At 42.0% G+C, this 25,598-nt stretch overlaps 1 protein-coding gene across 4 annotated transcripts in view; it reads right to left on the bottom strand.

Annotated features, from left to right (window-relative positions):
- LOC117503794 (NACHT, LRR and PYD domains-containing protein 3-like) overlaps positions 1–25,598 on the bottom strand; it is a 354,710-nt gene that overhangs the window by 314,711 nt on the left and 14,401 nt on the right. For 2 of the 4 annotated variants that reach the window (XM_034163046.1, XM_034163048.1), the window contains exons 3-4: positions 22,448–22,519; positions 17,510–17,563 (exon numbers count right to left, since the gene is read on the bottom strand). In XM_034163046.1, the coding sequence (XP_034018937.1) occupies positions 17,510–17,563; positions 22,448–22,519 (126 nt within the window). Of the gene's footprint in view, positions 1–17,509; positions 17,636–22,447; positions 22,520–25,598 lie in introns of all 4 variants that reach the window. The other 2 variants (XM_034163047.1, XM_034163049.1) reach the window with 1 other exon arrangement.

Raw genomic sequence — 25,598 nt, 5'->3', positions numbered from 1 at the left:
TTTTGAAAAAAAAAAATAAGGTCAGATACTTTTCTAATAGACCTCGTATCTATATCTATCTATGCAGAGCTTTGTGAAGAAGTGAAAAATAATAACCAATATCTTCAGAAACAGGGTTTTCCTGCAGTCGTGGAGCAACGGAGGTGCACCATCATGCAGATTTTCATATTTAGGGTGTTTACACTCTGTTTTCACAGGAAATTATTATTATTATTATTATATTTTGGGGCTTTCCTGGACCATAAGCATCAGTGGTCAGCAAAATCCTCAGTCAAGTGAGTGGGCTCCACGTGCACATGCATACATCCTGTGAAAAACTGGCCTGTGGAGTGCACCATTTCTGCAAAAGCCACATTAATAAATCTGCTGGGTCCTTGTTGACTATCAGATCAAAACTCTGATCAATTCTGAATGAAGGCATTTTTTCAATAGTTAAAGCTGTTTCAGTTAAAGTGCATGTCCTTTCACTTTGTCTGTGAGGTGGAGAGCAGCCAGTGGACCAAGACAGTTTTTTTGAAAATTACACAAACACACTGCTTCACTTTAACATCTCTTGAAATGGTGCCATGGAGAACACTTTGTGAAAATGTCAAAGAAAAAGACCTTATTTTGTAATTTTCAGATAAGATGTAATGTTGAAGATGCAGCATTGGTATTTAAAAAAGGCAAAATGCTGCAACTTCTCCCTGATGATTGGGGGGGGGGGGGGGGGGGGGGGGGTACTTGGATGGAAGCCCTCTTGCCCCTGATGTTTGGCACCATCATGCTCTACATTTCTCTGAGCCCTGAGAAATTCCTTCCATGCTGTGACTTTGCAGCACTTCAGTCCATACACTGTCCAAGAGACATTTGACTGAACAGTGTGAGATGAAATCACAGACTGTATATATGTTGGACAAAGACTGCAGGTTTTCTGTTTAGACCCTGAACAGCTGATATGAAGCCCATTTCTGGACGTCACAGTGTTGGCAGCAGCTGCAGTGTTGACTGTGTCTACATCACAATGAACTCATTAATGAATAAAGGAGAGGATTGTGGGTGATTCTGTGTGTGAGGAAAGAAGCCTGGACACACCCCTCTCTTCTAGTCTTAACCACCAAACTAACAGACTAACCTCAGCTTGGAGGTTTATTAAATCATATTTCTGGTTACTGTGTGGTGGTGTTCCAAACTGTTTCATTTGGTGTGGACATTAAAAGTTATGAGCTGCTTATTTTCTCAGGTGTTGTGGCAATCCCTTGGTGTCTCTTCATGACTGAATGGACCCAGTCTTGATGTGGACTGTTTCTGACAGACACTGTACACGGTTGCTGCCGGATGCTTTCATTGATCTGGATCTTGGTCCTTCTCCTTCCTTTTCCTCCTCTGTGCTGTTTGTCCCCGTTTTAGCCAAGACTTTCATTTAAGTGGAGAGTAGATCTGCTTGGGAAGTTGTCTTTCATCCATCCTAAAATTCTGACCCACCCACTGAAGCTGGCTCTTGATGATGACACACTCAATGCTCTGTAACTTGGATTCAGCCAGAACACTGATGTTGGTACCATAGTCTTCCCGCTGAATGCTGATGTTATTTTTCAGTTATTAGGCTGCAGCTATAGGTTTTATTTATTCCAAAGTACGTTACATCTCATTTTATTCTCATTTTCTCAGTTTATGTCAAAGTTTTCCCGCATATGTCCATGTATTTTTCCCCTTCTTTATAAGAGTTTGGTGTTAAGGTTAGGGTTAGGGTTCTACAAAGTTTTAGAAAACAATAAAATGTTTACACTTTTCATTATAGAAGTTCTGTAATTTCATATATGCAACAGAAAACAACCACAAATCAGGAAAAGTTGGGACTATATGAAAAATGATGATAAAATAAAAATATTGCACTATTCCCAGTTTCCAGAGTTGTGTCTTGTGGCTTCCCTCACTTGTCTCTTTCCAGCATGGACATTTAGTTTTTGAGAACTGCCTACCTGACACAGATTTACCATAAAGTACCAAACTGTTTGTATTTCTGAAAGACTGATGTAAATAAAGTCTAAGAAATATTCAGTGACTTGGAAATGTTCATGTTTTCATTCTCTGACATTTCTCAAGAAAACTGACTGTAAAAATGATTAATTCATTAATTCTTACATGTCGTAGAAACTGTGATCTGGTTGAATCCGAGATTCTGTTGATTGGCTGAGCACACTAGATAGAGTTAATTGCCTGGGAGTGGATCAGGGAGAGTTAGAAAACATGCAGGACAGGTGCCCTCCAGGAACAGGGTTGGTGACCCCTGCAATAGTGTCTCCGAAATCAACAAACTCTACTAGTAGAGTTTCTGTTGATTACAAGTTCTTACTTTCTTACTGTGATCACTTCAGCATTGTGTGGCTCTAATGTGAAGTTGACATGACAGATAATGTATTTTTCTTATTTCCACAGTAAGGGCCCCTTCACACATAGTGTGAAGTTTGGACGAAGTGCACACTTAGTGCACATGACGCAGGAATCATGTGCAAACCGTGTACTTTCGTCCCTGTTGCCAATGCCTCTTACACCTGTTGCTACAACTATTTGCGCACACAAACACCTGAAAGACAAAGTGTGCGCTGTGTGAACACATCGCACATGCGCAACATGTGCATGCGTGTGGCTCTCCCTGCAGGCAAGATGAGCCTTTGGTCTGTGCGCTGAATGGACAGGGGTGTGGCAGTTATTGACATCTCTGGACTTGAACATCAGGTGCTTGCTGTACTCACATCAAAAACATAAAGACATATTGCTTGGAATGGGCTGGAGAGTGCACACACTGACAGGCGCACCTGGACTGGAGCGTCACTTTATGTGGACATGCAGCAGGCGATCTGAATGTCACATCTGTCTGACGTGAGCGGAACAAACACGCCACTTTCAGTCACATATCAGCAGAAATACACTGTAGCAAACGCTGTTTGGTCAGTTATCACAGCACTTTTTTTTTTCTTTTTTTGAGAAAATATGTTCATCTAGTTGTTGATTAGAGCCTCCTTTTACAAGACAGTGATTGTGGTGCAGTGGTAGAGTTGCTGTTTGGAAATTAGGACATGTGGGTTAAAATCCTGTTAATGCTGTTTTTTGTTTTTGTTTTTTTAAACCAGGGTTATTTAACCGCGGGGTTCTGCATTACGTCTCCCTTTATGTATTATTTCTATCAACCCAGTGATATTCACAAATTATACAGCTGGTTTTTATTCATTTTCCTCCAACCAGCAGTGTGATGTGTTGCAGCTCGTCCTATGGAACACAATGTGAGCAGGTGCAGCAGCATGAGCTACTGTTCCTGCTCGACATACATGCATGAACTGTCACGTTGGCATCGTGCATGCCTTCTCGTCGGCGCGATGTTTCGTGATGTGCTAATTTCAAACAGTTTCGCCATTTTCATCCATACATCGTCCACACTTCACACACTGTGTGAAGCAGCTGTAAGGTATTGCTGTCATTCTATGTCTAGATATCATTTTGCCATGACAATAAATGGCTTGGTAATGAATGGTTACTAGTAGAGTCTCCGATCTCTACTGGTCTCTAATTCTGCCAGTAGATTCACCAATCGGAGACTCTACAAGTACAGTTTCCGACTGGATTCTCTACTCGTAGAATCTCAGATTCTACCAAATCGCAGACTGTACTTTGACATATACATTAAATCTGACCACACAAAACATGAAATATGTTGGTTTCACACAGTCTGCAGTAAATAGAACTCAAAAGGCGCTTTTCCACTTCACAAAAGTCGCACTACTCGGCTTGACTCTACTCGTTTTTTTGCTTTTCCATTAGGGTAGTATCTGGTACAGGGTCCTTTTTTTTTAGTACCTGCTCGGGAGCGGTTCCAAGCGAGCCGAGCCGATACTAAAATGTGACGTCAACAGGCCACTGATTGGTCAGAGAACGTCGTCACTGGACGAGTCATGAGTGCGCCGTCCGAGAGGAAAATCAAAACTCGCCATTTTTAAATAGTCACAGCGGCATTACAGCGATCATTATTTTCTTTCGTTTCACGGCAATTTTTTATTTTTTTTTACTCGCACAAAACCACACCGTGGTCTGTGGATGAGCTGCGGATGTTTATGTTTGGTGGCGGAGGAGAGAATACAGAGAGGTGGATGAAGCGATCTGAAATGAGGCCGCACTCGGCTCACCGGACATTACAGCAACTCAGAGAACAGCTGAAAAAGCTTAAAAGTGATTAAAGGACCAAAATGACCGGAGTAGGTCGGACCGCAAGGGCTGGAAACGGTTCGACCGCAGGAACGCTGTTTACGGACACTGACCGGCGAGCAACGGGAGGCAGGATGACCGCGACTGGGCCACGGCTTTGTTGGAAGCGACGGATGGTAAGTGTTTTTGTGACTGTAGTCTGCTTGAAAGCACCGTTTAACGTTCCTTATCCCATTGGTGGGAAGCACACTTTAACAAACTAAGACTGTGAGTCTAAACACATTTACATTTACTCTGAAGGAGTGGGGAATAACTTTCATTACACTAGAAGTCTTTCAGAAAGCGCTGTAACTAGGTTTAAGGATATGAATCCTTCTTTATGTTCTCTAATGCCATATACCAACATAGTGCAGAGTAGCTACCTAAACTCTATAAGTGAGCTAGAGTATCTCATCAATAGTTTTACATCCTCATTGAAGACAACTTTGGATGCTGTAGCTCCTCTGAAAAAGAGAGCTTTAAATCAGAAGTGCCTGACTCCGTGGTATAACTCACAAAGTCGCAGCTTAAAGCAGATAACCCGTAAGATGGAGAGGAAATGGCGTCTCACTAATTTAGAAGATCTTCACTTAGCCTGGAAAAAGAGTCTGTTGCTCTATAAAAAAGCCCTCTGTAAAGCTAGGACATCTTACTACTCATCAATAATTGAAGAAAATAAGAACAACCCCAGGTTTCTTTTCAGCACTGTACCCAGGCTGACAAAGAGTCAGAGCTCCATTGAGCCGAGTATTCCTTTAACTTTAACTAGTAATGACTTCATGACTTTCTTTGCTAATAAAATTTTAACTATTAGAGAAAAAATTACTCATAACCATCCCAAAGACGTATCGTTATCTTTGGCTGCTTTCAGTGATGCCGGTATTTGGTTAGACTCTTTCTCTCAGATTGTTCTGTCTGAGCTATTTTCATTAGTTACTTCATCCAAACCATCAACATGTCTATTAGACCCCATTCCTACCAGGCTGCTCAAGGAAGCCATACCATTATTTAATGCTTCGATCTTAAATATGATCAATCTATCTTTATTAGTTGGCTATGTAACACAGGCTTTTAAGATGGCAGTAATTAAACCATTACTTAAAAAGCCATCACTTGACCCAGCTATCTTAGCTAATTATAGGCCAATCTCCAACCTTCCTTTTCTCTCAAAAATTCTTGAAAGGGTAGTTGTAAAACAGCTAACTGATCATCTGCAGAGGAATGGTCTATTTGAAGAGTTTGAGTCAGGTTTTAGAATTCATCATAGTACAGAAACAGCATTAGTGAAGGTTACAAATGATCTTCTTATGGCCTCGGACAGTGGACTCATCTCTGTGCTTGTTCTGTTAGACCTCAGTGCTGCTTTTGATACTGTTGACCATAAAATTTTATTACAGAGATTAGAGCATGCCATAGGTATTAAAGGCACTGCGCTGCGGTGGTTTGAATCATATTTATCTAATAGATTACAATTTGTTCATGTAAATGGGGAATCTTCTTCACAGACTAAGGTTAATTATGGAGTTCCACAAGGTTCTGTGCTAGGACCAATTTTATTCACTTTATACATGCTTCCCTTAGGCAGTATTATTAGACGGCATTGCTTAAATTTTCATTGTTACGCAGATGATACCCAGCTTTATCTATCCATGAAGCCAGAGGACACACACCAATTAGCTAAACTGCAGGATTGTCTTACAGACATAAAGACATGGATGACCTCTAATTTCCTGCTTTTAAACTCAGATAAAACTGAAGTTATTGTACTTGGCCCCACAAATCTTAGAAACATGGTGTCTAACCAGATCCTTTCTCTGGATGGCATTATCCTGACCTCTAGTAATACTGTGAGAAATCTTGGAGTCATTTTTGATCAGGATATGTCATTCAAAGCGCATATTAAACAAATATGTAGGACTACTTTTTTGCATTTACGCAATATCTCTAAATTAGAAAGGTCTTGTCTCAGAGTGATGCTGAAAAACTAATTCATGCATTTATTTCCTCTAGGCTGGACTACTGTAATTCATTATTATCAGGTTGTCCTAAAAGTTCCCTGAAAATGCTGCAGCTAGAGTACTAACAGGGACTAGAAGGAGAGAGCATATCTCACCCATATTGGCCTCTCTTCATTGGCTTCCTGTTAATTCTAGAATAGAATTTAAAATTCTTCTTCTTACTTATAAGGTTTTGAATAATCAGGTCCCATCTTATCTTAGGGACCTCATAGTACCATATCACCCCAATAGAGCGCTTCGCTCTCAGACTGCAGGCTTACTTGTAGTTCCTAGGGTTTGTAAGAGTAGAATGGGAGGCAGAGCCTTCAGCTTTCAGGCTCCTCTCCTGTGGAACCAGCTCCCAATTCAGATCAGGGAGACAGACACCCTCTCTACTTTTAAGATTACGCTTAAAACCTTCCTTTTTGCTAAAGCTTATAGTTAGGGCTGGATCAGGTGACCCTGAACCATCCCTTAGTTATGCTGCTATAGACTTAGACTGCTGGGGGGTTCCCATGATGCAATGAGTGTTTCTTTCTCTTTTTGCTCTGTATGCACCACTCTGCATTTAATCATTAGTGATTGATCTCTGCTCCCCTCCACAGCATGTCTTTTTCCTGGTTCTCTCCCTCAGCCCCAACCAGTCCCAGCAGAAGACTGCCCCTCCCTGAGCCTGATTCTGCTGGAGGTTTCTTCCTGTTAAAAGGGAGTTTTTCCTTCCCACTGTAGCCAAGTGCTTGCTCACAGGGGGTCGTTTTGACCGTTGGGGTTTTTACATAATTATTGTATGGCCTTGCCTTACAATATAAAGCGCCTTGGGGCAACTGTTTGTTGTGATTTGGCGCTATATAAATATAAATAAATAAATAAATAAATAAACGTGTTAAAGTAACATCGTTGTCTCATGTACGCGGACACAGTGAGCTAGCTGACTGCTAACTAGCGAGCTAGCTAACTCCGTGCTCCGCTTTAAAGTATTAACGTCTGACAGAAAAACACCTCAAGTCAGCAAGACAACAAACATGTACATTTGACTCATTTAGTGCCATTACAGTGATGTGTTTTTTTGACATGTCGCCATTTTGTGTTTTTGTAGAAGAATCCAGTTCCATAAGTGAGGAGGGTTCGAACACCAGCTTCAACATCTGTATCAACGTCCAGCACCACACAGCAAAGTGTCATCACAGGTAAGAATAACGTGTCTCACATCACCTTAACTTTCCCACATACGATATATATACAGGGTGACCCCCCCCTTCACCAAAAAACAAAAAAACAAAAATCCAGAACCCATAAATATTGTCATAAATCCCACAAAGGTCCAGCCAATTTTGCTGCACCTTCCCAAAGTTTCAGTTATCTTGGTCGCTTTCCATAAAAGTCATGTTCTTTCAAAATGATGCTCCAAATGATCTGATTTGTTGGAGGATAATTTTGAAAGAACATAATTTTTATGCAGTGACCAAGATAACTGAAACTCTGGGGAATGATCATACAAAGACTGAAGGTTTTTTTTGTTAACTATCTTTCCCATTTCTACCTTCATTATTGTCCAGGCAAGAGATAAAGGGAGCCTGTTCCAACAGGAGAATCTCACCATCTTGAGTGACCTTGAGGCTGAAGCTGAACTGGGTTCAGTGTGATCGACACATCCGGCTGATCCTTGAGGAAGCAACGGTGGTGGAAGCTGCATTTAATCAGGCATATCTTGGCATGCTGGGTGACCTTGTGCACTCGATGCATGACCGGGGCATGTGACCTGCGCCCCCACCCCAGACTACAGACACATGAAACTTTTGTATAGTTTGTGTTGCTTTTTTTGTGTGTGTGTATTTGCTCATTTTTGTTGCAGTAAACAATTTGACTCATGTGACTGTATCATAATTTGTCATTTAATTCTGAGTCAACAGAAAAAAAAACATTTCAGTTCATTTCTAAGAATTTTTAATTTGGGTTCTGCTGCTCCAGAAGACACTGCACACTACACCTGAATGAATCTTTACACAGATGCTGGAATAATCATGTCTAAACTGAGATTTTACCAAATGGTATTTAACATAAACAAAAAGGTTTAGTCACTTCAGTGAAGGCACCATTACATCAAGGAATTTTGAACAACCAGTTTTACTGTCTGTTACATTTACATTTATGACCCCATTAAATATAAAGCTTATTTTACTACTGGATTATGCTTAAACAGCTTTTCAAACTGTTAGCCATTAAATCAGTAAACCTTGGTAACTTTTACAAATCAAAATGATGTTTCATAAAAGTGGAGACATTTGAGCAAAAAGTACAAAAATTTATTAAAAATTCACAGTGAAACATAACTGATGTATAACATGATGATGACAAAGGTGTCCCATTCTGTGGCTTGAACCTCTGCAGCGGTGACTCTGAGAAAACCATCTGAAACACACACATACAGCATACATATTTTAATTAGTGCTGTCAGGTTATTAAAAAATAATGTAATTGATTACAGGGTTTGTGATAATCTAAATGAATAATTTAATTGCAGGTATATTTAAAAAAAAAACTCAGATCTGCGTGTTTGGGACATTTAATAATCAGGTAAAAAAGGATCAGGGTTATTTTTGTTACATATCAAGGAGGTATTAAGCTGTAAATTGGTCTTAATTGGGAGAACTGTCTAAGTGTAATTTGGATGGGTTAAATGCAGACAAATTTCATTGTATTTATGTACAATGACAATAAAAGGATATAAAGAACGTCTATAAAAACAGAATTGTGGGAGTTTGGAGGCTGATTCTTTCTGCACAATATGACTCCTTTAATAATTATCTTATTAGATTTCATATTTTAAATTTGTCCATTGAACATTAAAATCTGGATGAAAAACAAATGTTTTTAATGTGTTTTAAGCCGTTCGAGTTCAGTGACGACGTTAATTAACGGTCATTATAACCGAATCAACATTTTGTGTGTGAACGTCAGTAAACGCACAAACTTCCATTTGAGATTTAACAATAAGTTATCAAAGCAAAGTTACTTTGGTAAAAAAAAAAAAAATAATATTGACATTAACATGTTTATTGCTCAGAAATACATCTTTATTTACAGACCAAGTCACTGACATCAAAACAAAATGGAGCAAAGTGTGACTGAAGGCCTGATATGTGCTGTAATTAATCTAAATTAATGTTTTATTTTGACAGCCACAATTTTAATAGTTAATAGCGAGAGCCTGCAGTTATTAATTACGAGCTACTTAGGAAGCTAACGATTAGTTTACCGTCATGCTTTGCCTCTGCATCTCTAGCAGCTTGTATCTTCTTGTCTTCATCTTCATATGAATTCCCAAAGTCTTCTGTACGTCCCAAGCGTGTTTTTCTCGCCGCCAGCAACTTTCTCTTAAAAACTCACAGCAGTAAACACACCGAGTTCGCCATTGTTTATGTTTGTGTCGCGTACAAAACGACGTCACTGCAGTTTGCTCTGCTGACCCCGCCCACGTTGAAGAGGTACTATTTGCAGTAGAAAAGTTATTTCCATAACTAAGTTCCCTTAGTTATGCTGCTATAGACGTAGACTGCTGGGGGGTTCCCATGATGCACTGAGTGTTTCTTTCTCTTTTTGCTCTGTATGCACCACTCTGCATTTAATCATTAGTGATCGATCTCTGCTCCCCTCCACAGCATGTCTTTTTCCTGGTTCTCTCCCTCAGCCCCAACCAGTCCCAGCAGAAGACTGCCCCTCCCTGAGCCTGGTTCTGCTGGAGGTTTCTTCCTGTTAAAAGGGAGTTTTTCCTTCCCACTGTAGCCAAGTGCTTGCTCACAGGGGGTCGTTTTGACCGTTGGGGTTTTACATAATTATTGTATGGCCTTGCCTTACAATATAAAGCATCTTGGGGCAACTGTTTGTTGTGATTTGGCGCTATATAAAAAAATTGATTGATTGATTGATTGATAGAAAAGCTCGCGCTTGAAACCAAACCGAGTAGTGCTGGAGCTTTGTAGTGGAAAAGTGGCTTTAGAGAGATCTGACGTCACAGAGCTGCTCTATTGTAACTGACGTCACCCCTGCCACAAAAAAAAAAAAAAAAAAAATTTTGAACAGAACAGAATGGGCCTCATGTATCAATGTTGCGCACTTGTGGTGAAAATTTATGGCGTAAACTTGAAATACACCAAAGTCGCCGTGACATGTATCAAGCAGTGCACACCTGCTCATTTCTGGCGTACGCCTGACGTGGCACGGGCCAGGGCGGAGGATTAGCAGCAATCTTCCATTAAGACTTATTAATTAATCAAAAACCCAGACAGAGCTTTAATTCATTTGAAAGCTTGACTTGTCTTGTCCATCCAAATTGGAAGTCCCAAAAACCAGTTTTATTTGTTATTATCTATCGTCTACCTGGTCGTTACTGTGAGTTTCTCTGTGAATTTTCAGACCTTTTGTCTGACTTAGTGCTTAGCTCAGATAAGATAGTTATAGTGGGCGATTTTAACATCCACACAGATGCTGAGAATGACAGCCTCAACACTGCATTTAATCTATTATTAGACTCTATTGGCTTTGCTCAAAAAGTAAATGAGTCCACCCACCACTTTAATCATATCTTAGATCTTGTTCTGACTTATGGTATGGAAATAGAAGACTTAACAGTATTCCCTGAAAACTCCCTTCTGTCTGATCATTTCTTAATAACATTTACATTTACTCTGATGGACTACCCAGCAGTGGGGAATAAGTTTCATTACACTAGAAGTCTTTCAGAAAGCGCTGTAACTAGGTTTAAGGATATGATTCCTTCTTTATGTTCTCTAATGCCATATACCAACACAGTGCAGAGTAGCTACCTAAACTCTGTAAGGGAGATAGAGTATCTCGTCAATAGTTTTGCATCCTCATTGAAGACAACTTTGGATGCTGTAGCTCCTCTAAAAAAGAGAGCTTTAAATCAGAAGTGCCTGACTCCGTGGTATAACTCACAAACTCGTAGCTTAAAGCAGATAACCCGTAAGTTGGAGAGGAAATGGCGTCTCACTAATTTAGAAGATCTTCACTTAGCCTGGAAAAAGAGTCTGTTGCTCTATAAAAAAGCCCTCCATAAAGCTAGGACATCTTTCTACTCATCACTAATTGAAGAAAATAAGAACAACCCCAGGTTTCTTTTCAGCACTGTAGCCAGGCTGACAAAGAGTCAGAGCTCTATTGAGCTGAGTATTCCATTAACTTTAACTAGTAATGACTTCATGACTTTCTTTGCTAACAAAATTTTAACTATTAGAGAAAAAATTACTCATAACCATCCCAAAGACGTATCGTTATCTTTGGCTGCTTTCAGTGATGCCGGTATTTGGTTAGACTCTTTCTCTCCGATTGTTCTGTCTGAGTTATTTTCATTAGTTACTTCATCCAAACCATCAACATGTTTAGTAGACCCCATTCCTACCAGGCTGCTCAAGGAAGCCCTACCATTATTTAATGCTTTGATCTTAAATATGATCAATCTATCTTTGTTAGTTGGCTATGTACCACAGGCTTTTAAGGTGGCAGTAATTAAACCATTACTTAAAAAGCCATCACTTGACCCAGCTATCTTAGCTAATTATAGGCCAATCTCCAACCTTCCTTTTCTCTCAAAAATTCTTGAAAGGGTAGTTGTAAAACAGCTAACTGATCATCTGCAGAGGAATGGTCTATTTGAAGAGTTTCAGTCAGGTTTTAGAATTCATCATAGTACAGAAACAGCATTAGTGAAGGTTACAAATGATCTTCTTATGGCCTCGGACAGTGGACTCATCTCTGTGCTTGTTCTGTTAGACCTCAGTGCTGCTTTTGATACTGTTGACCATAAAATTTTATTACAGAGATTAGAGCATGCCATAGGTATTAAAGGCACTGCGCTGCAGTGGTTTGAATCATATTTGTCTAATAGATTACAATTTGTTCATGTAAATGGGGAATCTTCTTCACAGACTAAAGTTAATTATGGAGTTCCACAAGGAAATATGGTGTCTAACCAGATCCTTACTGTGGATGGCATTACCCTGACCTCTAGTAATACTGTGAGAAATCTTGGAGTCATTTTTGATCAGGATATGTCATTCAAAGCGCATATTAAACAAATATGTAGGACTGCTTTTTTGCATTTACGCAATATCTCTAAAATCAGAAAGGTCTTGTCTCAGAGTGATGCTGAAACACTAATTGAGGCATTTATTTCCTCTAGGCTGGACTATTGTAATTCATTATTATCAGGTTGTCCTAAAAGTTCCCTAAAAAGCCTTCAGTTAATTCAAAATGCTGCAGCTAGAGTACTGACGGGGACTAGAAGGAGAGAGCATATCTCGCCCATATTGGCCTCTCTTCATTGGCTTCCTGTTAATTCTAGAATAGAATTTAAAATTCTTCTTCTTACTTATAAGGTTTTGAATAATCAGGTCCCATCTTATCTTAGGGACCTCGTAGTACCATATCACCCCAATAGAGCGCTTCGCTCTCAGACTGCAGGCTTAGTTGTAGTTCCTAGGGTTTGTAAGAGTAGAATGGGAGGCAGAGCCTTCAGCTTTCAGGCTCCTCTCCTGTGGAACCAGCTCCCAATTCAGATCAGGGAGACAGACACCCTCTCTACTTTTAAGATTAGGCTTAAAACTTTCCTTTTTGCTAAAGCTTATAGTTAGGGCTGGATCAGGTGACCCTGAACCATCCCTTAGTTATGCTGCTATAGACGTAGACTGCTGGGGGGTTCCCATGATGCACTGTTTCTTTCTCTTTTTGCTCTGTATGCACCACTCTGCATTTAATCATTAGTGATCGATCTCTGCTCCCCTCCACAGCGTGTCTTTTTCCTGGTTCTCTCCCTCAGCCCCGGCCAGTCCCGGCAGGGGACTGCCCCTCCCTGAGCCTGGTTCTGCTGGAGGTTTCTTCCTGTTGAAGGGGAGTTTTTCCTTCCCACTGTGGCCAAGTGCTTGCTCACAGGGGGTCGTTTTGACTGTTGGGGTTTTACATAATTATTGTATGGCCTTGCCTTGCAATATAAAGCGCCTTGGGGCAACTGTTTGTTGTGATTTGGCGCTATATAAAAAAAAATTGATTGATTGATTGATTGATCTTGATAAATGCGGTGGGTGGAAACGATCGTAATTATAATAAACACGCCCATAAATATTCAGACTCCACTTCAGACACACCCTCATTTTATGACACTGAAGCCGGGAAGACGGCAATGAAAAAGAACTCCACCAATCACAACGCGTGCCAATAGAGCGTCAAAAGCGGTCTTTGTATTAATTGTTTTGTAGTATATAATCAATAAAGTGTTACAGTGGTCCCTCATTAATCGCTGGAGTTACGTTCTAAAAAATAGCCCGAAATACGCGAAACTGCAATGTAGTCAGCGTTATTTTTTACAATTATTATAGACATTTCAAAGCTGTAAAACCCCTCACTACACAGTTTATACACTTTCTCAATCAGGCATGAACATTTTCTCACTTTTCTCTCATGTGTAAACACTCTCAAAGTTCAAACCTTAGTAGGAAAATAAGACCAAACTGTTTCAGGCCCAAACATTTGTTTGAGAAATAAAAATAGAACGTTTTCCTATAAATAATTATGATGGCATTTAGAACTAATGAATTTAATTTTAACGATCAAGGTACGAGGTCGGACACATAAGAAATTATTAATAGTGACTGACCAGTATTTCACAGATCGGGCCTCTGCGTCCTGACGCTGCACCTTTTTCCACTCACATCTCGCTGCAGCGGGTGTTTGTTTCCGTGTGACAAACACAGTTATTGGTAGTTGTTGGTGCTCTTTTCTCTTCTGGGCAACAAGATTCTTATAAACAGATACGCAGAACACAGAACACTGTAAAAAAAAAAAGGCCTGCAAAATTGGACTAAATACTCCGCGAGACTCCGAGGCCACGACAGGTGAACGGCGTTAGCGAGGGACCACTGTATTCTCTTTTCACATGTCAATAATTCTTGACATGTGGATATTTGCTTGCTCAATTAATAAGACACGTCTAATCTGTCAGATTTCTTTATTTTTTAAATGTATTGCTGTATTTATTTTATTGTGACAACCGAATGGAGACGAAAAAACCTGGCTGCAGCACGGACGAATTAAGGGAATGACGAAACTACAGTTGTTATCAATTTCATTGTCTAAAAAGATCACACCACATGAAGTTAAGCTCAGCGCTGCTCTGGCTCCAGGCTCGAAGTCTGGAGAAAAAGGCGAGCAGCTCTTTCTTTGCAGTCAGCGCTGTAGCCACGGATCGTGCTCCATAACAATCCCACAAAGGCGGGATTTGTATTGATTATTATGTAGTATAATCAGGAAAGTGTTATTTATGTAACATATGCATTGATTTGTATAATGGCACTGATCATCTTCATTTTTATGTGGATTCCAGCGCTGGTTCATTTTGGTGTATAATTTACGCCACCTCTCGACCTGGTGTATATTTTCAGCGCAGCGTACGCCAACGACCACATTGATAAATGCCAAGTAGCGCAGCTGTTTTGGCGTACACCCCATATACGCTCAAATATCATCGTACGCAACGTTGATACATGAGGCCCAATGTGACTTTTTAACCTCTTAAAATGTCAGAGTTAGTCATCTTTGAACTTGTCCAAGGTGTGTGACCCAAGAATGTTCCCTGTGAATTTAAAGACTCTGGCAGTAACAGGACTGGACTTATGATGAGCACAGACAGACAGACGGACAGACAGACAGACGGACAGAGAGACAAACAGACAGACAGATGGACAGAGAGACGCAAAGACTTCACAATATCCAAAGGCCATATTTGATGGCTGCGGGTAATGAATGATCACCCATTCTGTCTCTCTCACATGTGCATTTACACACTTGGCCCTCCGTTTTTGCAGTTGTTCATATGCACACACACACACACACACACACACACACACACACACACACACACACACACACACACACACACACACACACACACACACACACACACACACACACACACACACACACACACACATACACTTCCAGTGAAACACAGACAACGATCTGAGCAGGTTGTTCATAATTATTATTAAACAGGACAATCTGTGAGTCAGTATCAGAGGTTGTTCTGTTCTCAGATCAGAGGTGGGATCTTGCTGGTAACAGTGTGTCGTAACCATCAGCATATACTGTCACAGGTTTTGACCACAACATGTGACAACAACAACATGGCTCCCTGAGAAGGGAACATCTTCAGGGACCATGTTTGCTGATGTGCACAGAGCGCCGACTCTCCAACTATATCTGTGATGTGCTGGTCAGGATCAGATCATTCTGAACCACCCTTTAAACCTCCAGTGGAAACCATCTCTCCTTTGTGTCTGGTCAAAGTACTTTTGGTCTCAGATTTGTACAGAGGCCCCCGAGGCTCAGGTGGAAGGAAATTTAATCATAGTGGATTAACTGTGTCCTGAGATTCATAATCTGTGAACACACTGTTGTCAACTGTGTTTATTTATTGCACAGTCAAGCTTCATGGACCAGTGTGTGTGTGTGTGTGTGTGTGTGTGTGTGTTTGTGTGTTACATTACTGATTAAAGAAAACTATTTATACTAAAATTCAGAGGATGAATAATGTTGAAAACACGAACACAGTCAGATTTTAGTGTCAGTAAGAGCTCACTTCTGTCCAGCAGATGCTCGTTGTCCTTTGAAATCAGTGGGTTGTCTCTTGAAGAGTCAAACCCAAAGTCACACCATTTTTTTCATCAGCTCTTTAATTTAGGATTTTTGTGCATTGATGTGGTGAACTTTTTATTATTGGCATTTACCATTTATATTCATGATTATAGTTTATTATGTTTAACTTTTAGCTGCCATGTTTTTGTTAATTTGGAGACCATAAAAACTCATATTTAAATAACCTTTGTCATTTTTTTTTTAATTAATTTAACTGTTTAGTGTTTCATTATATTTTAAGATATCTTTTTTATTTGTCCCACAATCAGGAATATCTACTGTGCACACAGACTTCAAAAACTTCAAGTGATGAGCTGAACACTAAAACCTGAAGTCCAGTTAGAAGAAAACATCTCTGCTCTTCAAAATGGGAGAAAAATGGGCCATACTAAAATATGAAATGGGGCAAAATTGGGACTGATATTCACGAAAGGGGGGTAGAATATAACAGAATGAAGCTGATTGAACCAGACTGACTCAAAATAATTACTTTTATTCAATTGTTTAGCTTTTTTTGTGAGATGTGCTCAGTACATGTTGTCAGGGCAGGTGCACCATCTGGAGTCCAAGAGATGAAACTTCAGTCAGTAGGTCAGTCTGCTCCATTTTGCTACATTTAATTGCCATTTCATTATTATCAGTCCCATTTTGCTTAGAAATAATTAAAAAAAAAAGCCATTAATTGAATCATATTTGGAGTCAGTCTGCTCCATTTTGTTACGTTTTACCCCGTTTTATAATTATCAGTCCCCATTTCACTTGATCTTGCTTAAAAATAATTAAATAAATTAATTGAATCATATTTAATCATATTTGGAGTCATTCTGGATCAGTCTGCTCAGTTTTGTTACATTTTATCCCTGTTTTGTGGAAAGCCACCACAAGAAGACACACAGACAACCCAGAAGAAGTTCTCGGTTTAAGTGGCTGTGATTGGAGAAACTGTGCACAGTGCAAACTTTGCATTTTGTATCACCAGTTATACAGCTTCATGATGAAGAGGAACAGAGGAGGATTTTCTTAAAAAGACTTAAAAGGTTAGTTACAAATCGCAATACGGTACATCTGAGATACAAGACTAGATTTGATCTGTTTTGGTGAAAGAAAATTCTTCTCTGCTCTACTCGACAATGAAGTGAAGAGAGTTGATGCAAAATTTGTGCACAGAGCGCCGACTCTCCAACTATATCTGTGATGTGCTGGTCAGGATCAGATCATTCTGAACCACCCTTTAAACCTCCAGTGGAAACCATCTCTCCTTTGTGTCTGGTCAAAGATCTTTTAGTGTCAGATTTGTACGGAGGCCCCCGAGGCTCAGGTGGAAGGGAATTTAACACACTTTTGTGAACCATAGACTTCTGTGTTTGTTTATTGCACAGTCAAGCTTCATGGACCAGAGTGTGTGTGTGTGTGTGTGTGTGTGTGTGTGTGTGTGTGTGTGTGTGTGTGTGTGTGTGTGTGTGTGTGTGTGTGTGTGTGTGTGTGTTACATAATTAATTCATGAAAACTCATATTTATGCTAAAATTCAGAGGATGAATCATGTTGAAAACATGAACACAGTCAGATTTTAGTGTCAGTAAGAGCTCACTTCTGTCCAGCAGACGCTCGTTGTCCTTTGAAATCAAGGAAACGTCCCTTTGACCTGAAACTCTTCAGAGACACCAAGCTGGGTTCAGGTTCAGGTCCAGCAGAGGGCGCTGTGTCCTGCTGTGGTCTGGAACACACACAAAGCTCTGAGCAGAGGTAGAAAGAGTTCTGGAAACTTAAGTACAAGTACTGTTACATTGCTGAAATAATACTCATACACAACTAAAACTTTGAGTGTTAAAAAGTACTTTTGTTGAAAGTACTCTTCTCAAAAACTACGGTATTTTCCTGGATTATAAGTCATGGTTTTCTTTCTAATTTGGGAGGTCCTGGGACTTATCTGGTGTAACATTTCAGCAAAAAAATACGTACTCAGAGTACTAATGACTGTTTTGCACTTGACATTTAATTAGTTATAAATAACCAGTGAAATCAAATCAGTGAACTGTGTAGAAAGACTGGAGTATAAGTTACACCTCACCTTTCATTATATTTTAAGATATCATTTTTATTTGTCCCACAATCAGGAATATCTGCTGTGCAGACACACTTCAGAAACTTCAAGATGAGCTGATGACAAAACCTGAAGTCCAGTTAGAAGAAAACATCTCTGCTCTTCAAAATGGGAGAAAAATGGGCCATTTCGCTACATTTAACCGCCATTTCGTTATTATCAGTCCCATTTCGCTTAAAAATAAAGTGATTCAATAAATTGAATCATATTTGGAGTCAGTCTGCTCCATTTTGTTACGTTTTACCCCTGTTTCGTGATTATCAGTCCCAATTTTGTTCCATTTCGCTTTAAAACAATTTTTAAAAAAGTAATTAATTGAAGGGGCAGCATGGTGGCTTAGAGGTTAGCACTGTTGCCTCCAGCGAGAAGGTCGTGGGTTCAATTCCCGTGGCCTTTCTGTGTGGAGTTTGCATGTTCTCCCCGTGTTTGCGTGGGTTTCCTCCGGGTGCTCTGGTTTCCTCCCACATCCAAAGACATGTGGGTTAGGTGGATTGGAATTTTTAAAATTGTCCATAGGTGTGTGTGTGTGTGTGTGTGTGTGTGTGTGTGTCTGTATTTGTTTGTCTATTTGTGGCCCTGCGACAGACTGGCGTCCTGTCTTGGGTGTAACCCGCCTCGCACTCTATGACTACTGGGATAGGCTCCAGCTCCCCACGACCCTTAATTGGACTAAGTGGTAGAAGATGAATGAATTAATTAATGATTAATTAATTGTATCATATTTAATGATATTTAGAGTCATTCTGCTCCATTTCCTTACTTTTTACCGCTACTTCGTGATTATTAGGCTCCATTTTGCCCCATTTCGTCTATTTCATATTTTTGTATAAGCTGAAGAAAAAGTGTCTTTAAAAAGTCCACTTGAGGTCGAAGCTGCAGAAGAGACTTTGGTTAAATGTCCTGAGAGTCCAGCAAACCAACACCTGCTGTTTCATTTTATATTTTAACATTAAATGAATGAATCATTAAAAATGTCCATGAAGTCCAAAGTTCAGTCAAAAGACATTTGCACAGGTAGAAGAAGCCCCGCCCTGATTGTGCATAATTTAAAAACATTCACAATCATGAGAATAGTCAAATTCATATTTTAGAAATTGCTCTGTCCTGATTGCAACATTCAAAGCAATCACATAGTCAACGAATACGTAACTGAATGTTGAAATGACAAAATTAAAAAATATTAGGAGGTTTATGTTGCATTAATAATCACACTGCAGTCATTGTTAAATTATCTCCTGTTGCATTTATAATACATTTGTATTTATTTGCAATGTCTGTTTTTTTCTGGTAGAAATGAGATATGAATAATGTACCAGACTTAAAAATGTACACATTTCTATGCTATTTTATTTGTCTAAAAATAAATGTCCAACAAGAAATAATCTAATCTGAAATAACAGGTAAATTATGGTTTTAATTTACAGATGAAGAATTTTTTTTTTTTTTTTACTATTTTAATTCTAAGTGTTCAAAACTTTTTACAGCAATCAGAAATTAATTTTGAAGTTAAAAAATCTGCAAGGATTTTCTTCAGAAAGCTGTTCTGTATAAAGGAGCAGTCCTGTAACATGTTTCTGCACTGATCTTGTGTTATACAGATCAGTGGTTTCTGCACTGATCTTGTGTTATACAGATCAGTGGTTTCTGCACTGATCTTGTGTTAGACAGATCAGTGGTTTATGCACTGATCTTGTGTTAGACAGATCAGTGGTTTCTGCACTGATCTTGTGTTATACTGATCAGTGGTTTCTGCACTGATCTTGTGTTATACAGATCAGTGGTTTCTGCACTGCAGTCTTCCATGTTTTGGCCTGATGCCTCGTTCCTGTTGGACAGCGCGAAGCAACGTCACAGCTCAGAGCGGCGAAAGTTGGATTGGGTTGAACTTTGACCGTGGCAGTCTGTCGACAAGCGGTGATGCGCGCTCCCAGCAGAAGCTTCCCTTTAGCTCGTTTTTTGATGCGATGCTTCTGCTGTGTCTAAAAAGCCATGCGTCTCTTTGAAAATAATGCTTTTTAGACCTATTCATGACGCCTCTGCTGCTTCCAAAGCGTGCGTTGTGAAAGGCCCATTATGACTGAAGGGTTGGTGGTTCAAATCCGGCTCCCAACCAGACAAAAATCTGCTGTTGTGTCCTTGGCCAAGACACTTAACCCACCTTGCCTGTGCATGAATGAGGTGGTGGTCAGAGGGGCTGTAGGCACAGAATGGCATCCATGCTTCTGTCACTTTGCTCCAGGACAGCTGTGGCTACATTAGTATCTTACCACCACCAATGTGTGTCTGTGTGAGTGAATGAACACTGCAACTTGTAAAGTGCTTTGGGTGTCTTGAAAAGTGCATCACAAATCCAAGTCATTATTATTATTATTATTATTATTATTATATAAACACATAAATGAAGCTGTTTTAGAGAGACCTGATGTCATGGAGCCGCTCTACTGTGACTGACGTCACCCCTGCCACTAAAAAAAAAAAGAAAAAAAGAATGTTCCCTCTGAGTTTAAAGACTCTGGCAGTAACTGGACTCATGATGAGCACAGACAAACAGATGGACAGACAGACAGACACAAAGTCTTTGCAACGCCCAGTGGCCATATTTGATGGCCTTGGGTAATCAATCAATCAATCAACTTTTTTCTTATATAGCGCCAAATCACAACAAACAGTTGCCCCAAGGCGTAATGAATGATCACCCATTCAGTATCTATCAGTATCTAATGTGCTTTTACACACACACACACACACAGACAACGATCTGAGCAGGTTGTTCATAATTATTATTAAACAGGACAATCTGTGAGTCAGTATCAGAGGTTGTTCTGTTCTCAGATCAGATGTGGGATCTTGCTGGTAACAGTGTGTCGTAACCATCAGCATATACTGTCACAGGTGTTGACCACAACATGTGACAACAACAACATGGCTCCTTGAGAAGGGAACATCTTCAGGGACCATGTTTGCTGATGTGCACAGAGCGCCGACTCTCCAACTATATCTGTGATGTGCTGGTCAGGATCAGATCATTCTGAACCACCCTTTAAACCTCCAGTGGAAACCATCTCTCCTTTGTGTCTGGTCAAAGTACTTTTGGTCTCAGATTTGTACAGAGGCCCCCGAGGCTCAGGTGGAAGGAAATTTAATCATAGTGGATTAACTGTGTCCTGAGATTCATAATCTGTCAGAGGATGAATCATGTTGAAAACATGAACACAGTCAGATTTTAGTGTCAGTAAGAGCTCACTTCTGTCCAGCAGACGCTTGTTGTCCTTTGAAATCAATGAAATGCAGTGATGCCGGTAACGCGTTACTTAGTAACGCGTTACTCTAATCTGACCATTTTTTTTAGTAACGAGTAATCTAACGCATTAATCTTTCCAAATCAGTAATCAGATTAAAGTTACTTCTCCATGTCACTGTGCGTTACTATTATTTTTCATTGTGGGTCGATAGCAGCATTAAACTTGGTCTGTGGGCAGGAGGTCGGGGTTCGACTGAACTGCCCACTTTAAGCGAGTTGTGAGCTTTTCATCCGCGGTTTTTTGCAGCTGCTCGACTCGTCGTCACCTCTTAAAGCGCGGTGATCAGCACACCTGCACTGAGCTTTACAAAGACATTTTTATACTTTTTTTCCTCCTTTATTTTGAATTCTGAGCTGAGCCGCTCCGTATCTGCACGTTAAAACAGCTGATCCTCCGTGACGCGTCAACAACTAACACTATTTTCCACTCAAATGCACCTAAACTCTCTTTCTGAGGACCACATGATGTGAAAACACAATAAAACTTTCTTACCTGTAAATCTGGTCACGTTTTCTGCATAAATAAATGTTATCCATTCTTTGTGCTCAAACACCAAAGTAGGGGCGAATCCAGATGGAATGGGGGCGTAGGGGAGGGATGTGCCCCCCCCACAACACCCCGAGATTAAAGGTCCAGTTTTGAAGCCTTTTTTTACTACAACTACTAATACTACTTAAATAATATTAATTTCGACAAGTAAAATATTTAGAGAGAATTTAAATGTTAGAAAAATGCTAGAATGAATTTAATAGTTACATTTATAAACAATGTAGGTTAGAAATGGCAAGTTTTACTGTTACAGTGCTGTCAACAGTTAAATATGAGGTCAAGAAAGAGGTCTTTATTTTACTTTTTATAAAACAAGTATTTATTTTCATTGAAGTCAAGAAAGGGTGACTATAAAGTAAGTTTTGGCAAAACAGGTATCATTGTCATGTTGAGGTGGCAGAGGGTTGTTGTCGGCAGCTGGGAAAAGTAACTAAAAAAGTAACTAGTAATCTAACTTAGTTACTTTTACAATTGAGTAATCAGTAAAGTAACTAAGTTACTTTTTCAAGGAGTAATCAGTAATTGGATTACTTTTTCAAAGTAACTGTGGCAACACTGATGAAATGTCTCTGACTTGTCACTCTTCAGAGACACCAAGCTGGGTTCAGGTTCAGGTCCAGCAGAGGGCGCTGTGTCCTGATGTGGTCTGGAACACACACAAAGCTCTGAGCAGAGGTAGAAAGAGTTCTGGAAACTTAAGTACAAGTACTGTTACATTGCTGAAATAATACTCATTTACAAGTAAATGTTTGAGTGTTAAAAAGTACTTTTGTTGAAAGTACTCTTCTCAAAAACTACGGTATTTTCCTGGATTATAAGTCATGGTTTTCTTTCTAATTTGGGAGGTCCTGGGACTTATCTGGTGTAACATTTCTGTTGGGAAAGTGTAAGTACACGGACCCACAACAAGGGGCGCAAATGAACGGACAATAGAATAGGTCAAATAACACCACTTTACTGTTGCGAACGTGCACAACAAACACAACAGATTCCACAATAGATCAAAGGTCAAATTACAAGGTGTCGTGTGGGCAGGCTCGAAGATAGGAGACGCCTGTCCAAAGCAGAACCGGAACCACACGATTTCCTCCGCCACCAGACCCCGGGAATACTGGAGCCGCCAAGTCCCGAACTCCCAGGTGGCCACTGCCTCCGCGTGTCGGACCTGGTACTGCTGGCGAGGAACAAAAACACAATTAAACGTGGGTGCGTCTGCACCCAGCAATCTGCACGGCAGGGAAGCTACCTCCACCTCTCGTTGGAGAAAAAGTCTGTCATCACTCACAAAAATCACAACAAAAAGGCTTTCTATCAAGCAGTCAGGCTGAGGATATTACCTTTCAGGTAGAACGATATCTCGGCAAAGAGGTGGAGATGACGTCTTGCTGATATACCGATGCAGATCAGATGAGTGGTGACAGCTGTCACAGGTGATGAGTGTCAGCTGTCACCCCGGCTGCTCCTGTGAGGCGGCAGCACCCTCTGGTGCCTGGAGCCCGCACTCCAGGCAGGGTGCCCTCTGGTGGTGGTGGGCCAGCAGTACCTCCTCTTCAGCAGCCCACACAACAGGACCCCCCCCTCAACGGGCGCCTCCTGGCGCCCGACCAGGCTTGTCCGGGTGGCGGCGGTAGAAATCGGCCAGGAGGGCCGGGTCCAGAATGAAGCTCCTCTTCACCCAGGAGCGTTCTTCAGGTCCGTACCCCTCCCAGTCCACCAAATACTGGAAACCCCGGCCCATCCTACGGACATCCAAAAGCCGGCGCACAGTCCAAGCCGGCTCGCCATCGATGATCCGGGCAGGAGGCGGTGCCGGACCCGGAGTACAGAGGGGTGAGGTGTGATGTGGTTTGATTCGGGACACGTGAAATACAGGATGGATCCGCAGTGAGGCCGGCAGCTGAAGCCTCACTGCGGCTGGACTGATGACCTTCTGGATCTTGAAGGGACAGATGTAACGGTCCTGTAACTTGGGGGAGTCCACTTTGAGGGGGATGTCCTTTATCGACAACCACACCTCCTGCCCTGGCCGATACGCAGGGGCCGGGGTCCGCCGACGGTCTGCATGGGCGTTTGACCTCATCCGGGCCCTCAGCAAGGCAGAACGGGCGGCACGCCACACCCGACGGCACTTCCGTAGGTGGGCCTGGACCGAGGGCACACAGACCTCTCCCTCAACCACTGGAAACAAAGGCGGTTGGTACCCCAGACATACCTCGAAAGGGGAGAGGCCGGTGGCTGACGACACCTGGCTGTTATGGGCATACAGCCAGGATGGGTACTCCAGGCCGCCGGGTGCGCGGCTGTCACGCAACGCAGGGCCTGCTCCATCTCCTGGTTGGCCCGTTCTGCTTGCCCGTTGGTCTGGGGATGGTACCCAGATGAGAGACTCACCGTGGCCCCCAGTTCCCGGCAGAAGCTCCTCCAGACGTGCGAGGAGAACTGGGGACCGCGATCTGAGACAATGTCTGTTGGGATCCCATGCAGCCGGACGACGTGGTGAACCAGGAGGTCCGCTGTCTCCTGGGCCGTCGGGAGCTTCGGGAGGGCCACGAAGTGGGCCGCCTTGGAGAATCGGTCCACTATCGTGAGGATGGTGGTGTTGCCCTGGGACGGCGGGAGACCCGTGACAAAATCCAGGCCGATGTGGGACCAGGGGCGATGGGGCACGGGCAGCGGCTGGAGCAGACCCAAAGCCCTACGATGGTCAGCCTTGCCCCTGGCGCAGGTGGTGCAGGCCTGGATATAATCCCGGACGTCGGCCTCTAGGGACGCCCACCAGAAGCGCTGCCGGACAACTGCCACGGTTCTTCGCACCCCTGGATGACAGGAGAGCTTAGAGCCGTGACAGAAGACCAGGACTGCAGCCCTAGCTTCTGGTGGGACGTAAAGTCTGTTCTTCGGCCCAGTTACGGGGTACGGGCTTTGTGCCAGGGCCTCCCGGACGGTTCTCTCTACGTCCCAGGTGAGGGTGGCCACGATAGTGGACTCCGGGATGATGGGTTCCGGTGGATCCGACAACTCCGTTTTGACTTCATCTTCATGTACCCGGGACAAGGCATCCGATCTCTGGTTCTTGGTCCCGGGACGGTAGGTGATCCGGAAGTCAAAACGGCCGAAGAACAGTGACCAGCGGGCTTGCCTGGGATTCAGCCGCTTGGCGGTCCTGATATACTCCAGGTTCCGGTGGTCAGTGAAAACCGTGAATGGCACGGACGTTCCCTCCAACAGATGTCTCCACTCTTCAAGAGCCTCTTTCACCGCAAGGAGTTCTCGATTGCCGACGTCATAGTTCCGTTCGGCCGGGGTCAACCTGCGGGAAAAATAGGCACACGGGTGAAGGACCTTATCGGTCTTCCCGCTCTGGGAAAGCACAGCTCCTATCCCTGAGTCCGAGGCGTCCACTTCAACCACTAACTGGCGACTAGGATCGGGCTGCACCAGAACGGGTGCAGACGAGAAGCGCCGTTTCAACTCCTTGAACGCGGCATCGCAACGATCCGACCAGGTGAAGGGAACTTTTGGTGAGGTCAGGGCTGTCAGGGGGCTAACTACCTGACTGTAGCCCTTAATGAACCTCCTGTAGAAATTAGCAAAGCCGAGGAACTGTTGCAGCTTCCTACGGCTAGTGGGTTGGGGCCAGTCTCTCACCGCCGCAACCTTGGCCGGATCAGGAGCGACGGAGTTGGGGGAGATGATAAACCCCAGGAAGGACAAAGAGGTGCGGT

This window comes from Thalassophryne amazonica, chromosome 22 (genome assembly GCF_902500255.1).
Source record: "Thalassophryne amazonica chromosome 22, fThaAma1.1, whole genome shotgun sequence".
Classification (NCBI taxonomy): domain Eukaryota; kingdom Metazoa; phylum Chordata; class Actinopteri; order Batrachoidiformes; family Batrachoididae; genus Thalassophryne; species Thalassophryne amazonica.
This window is presented reverse-complemented; position numbering and strand designations above follow the sequence as displayed.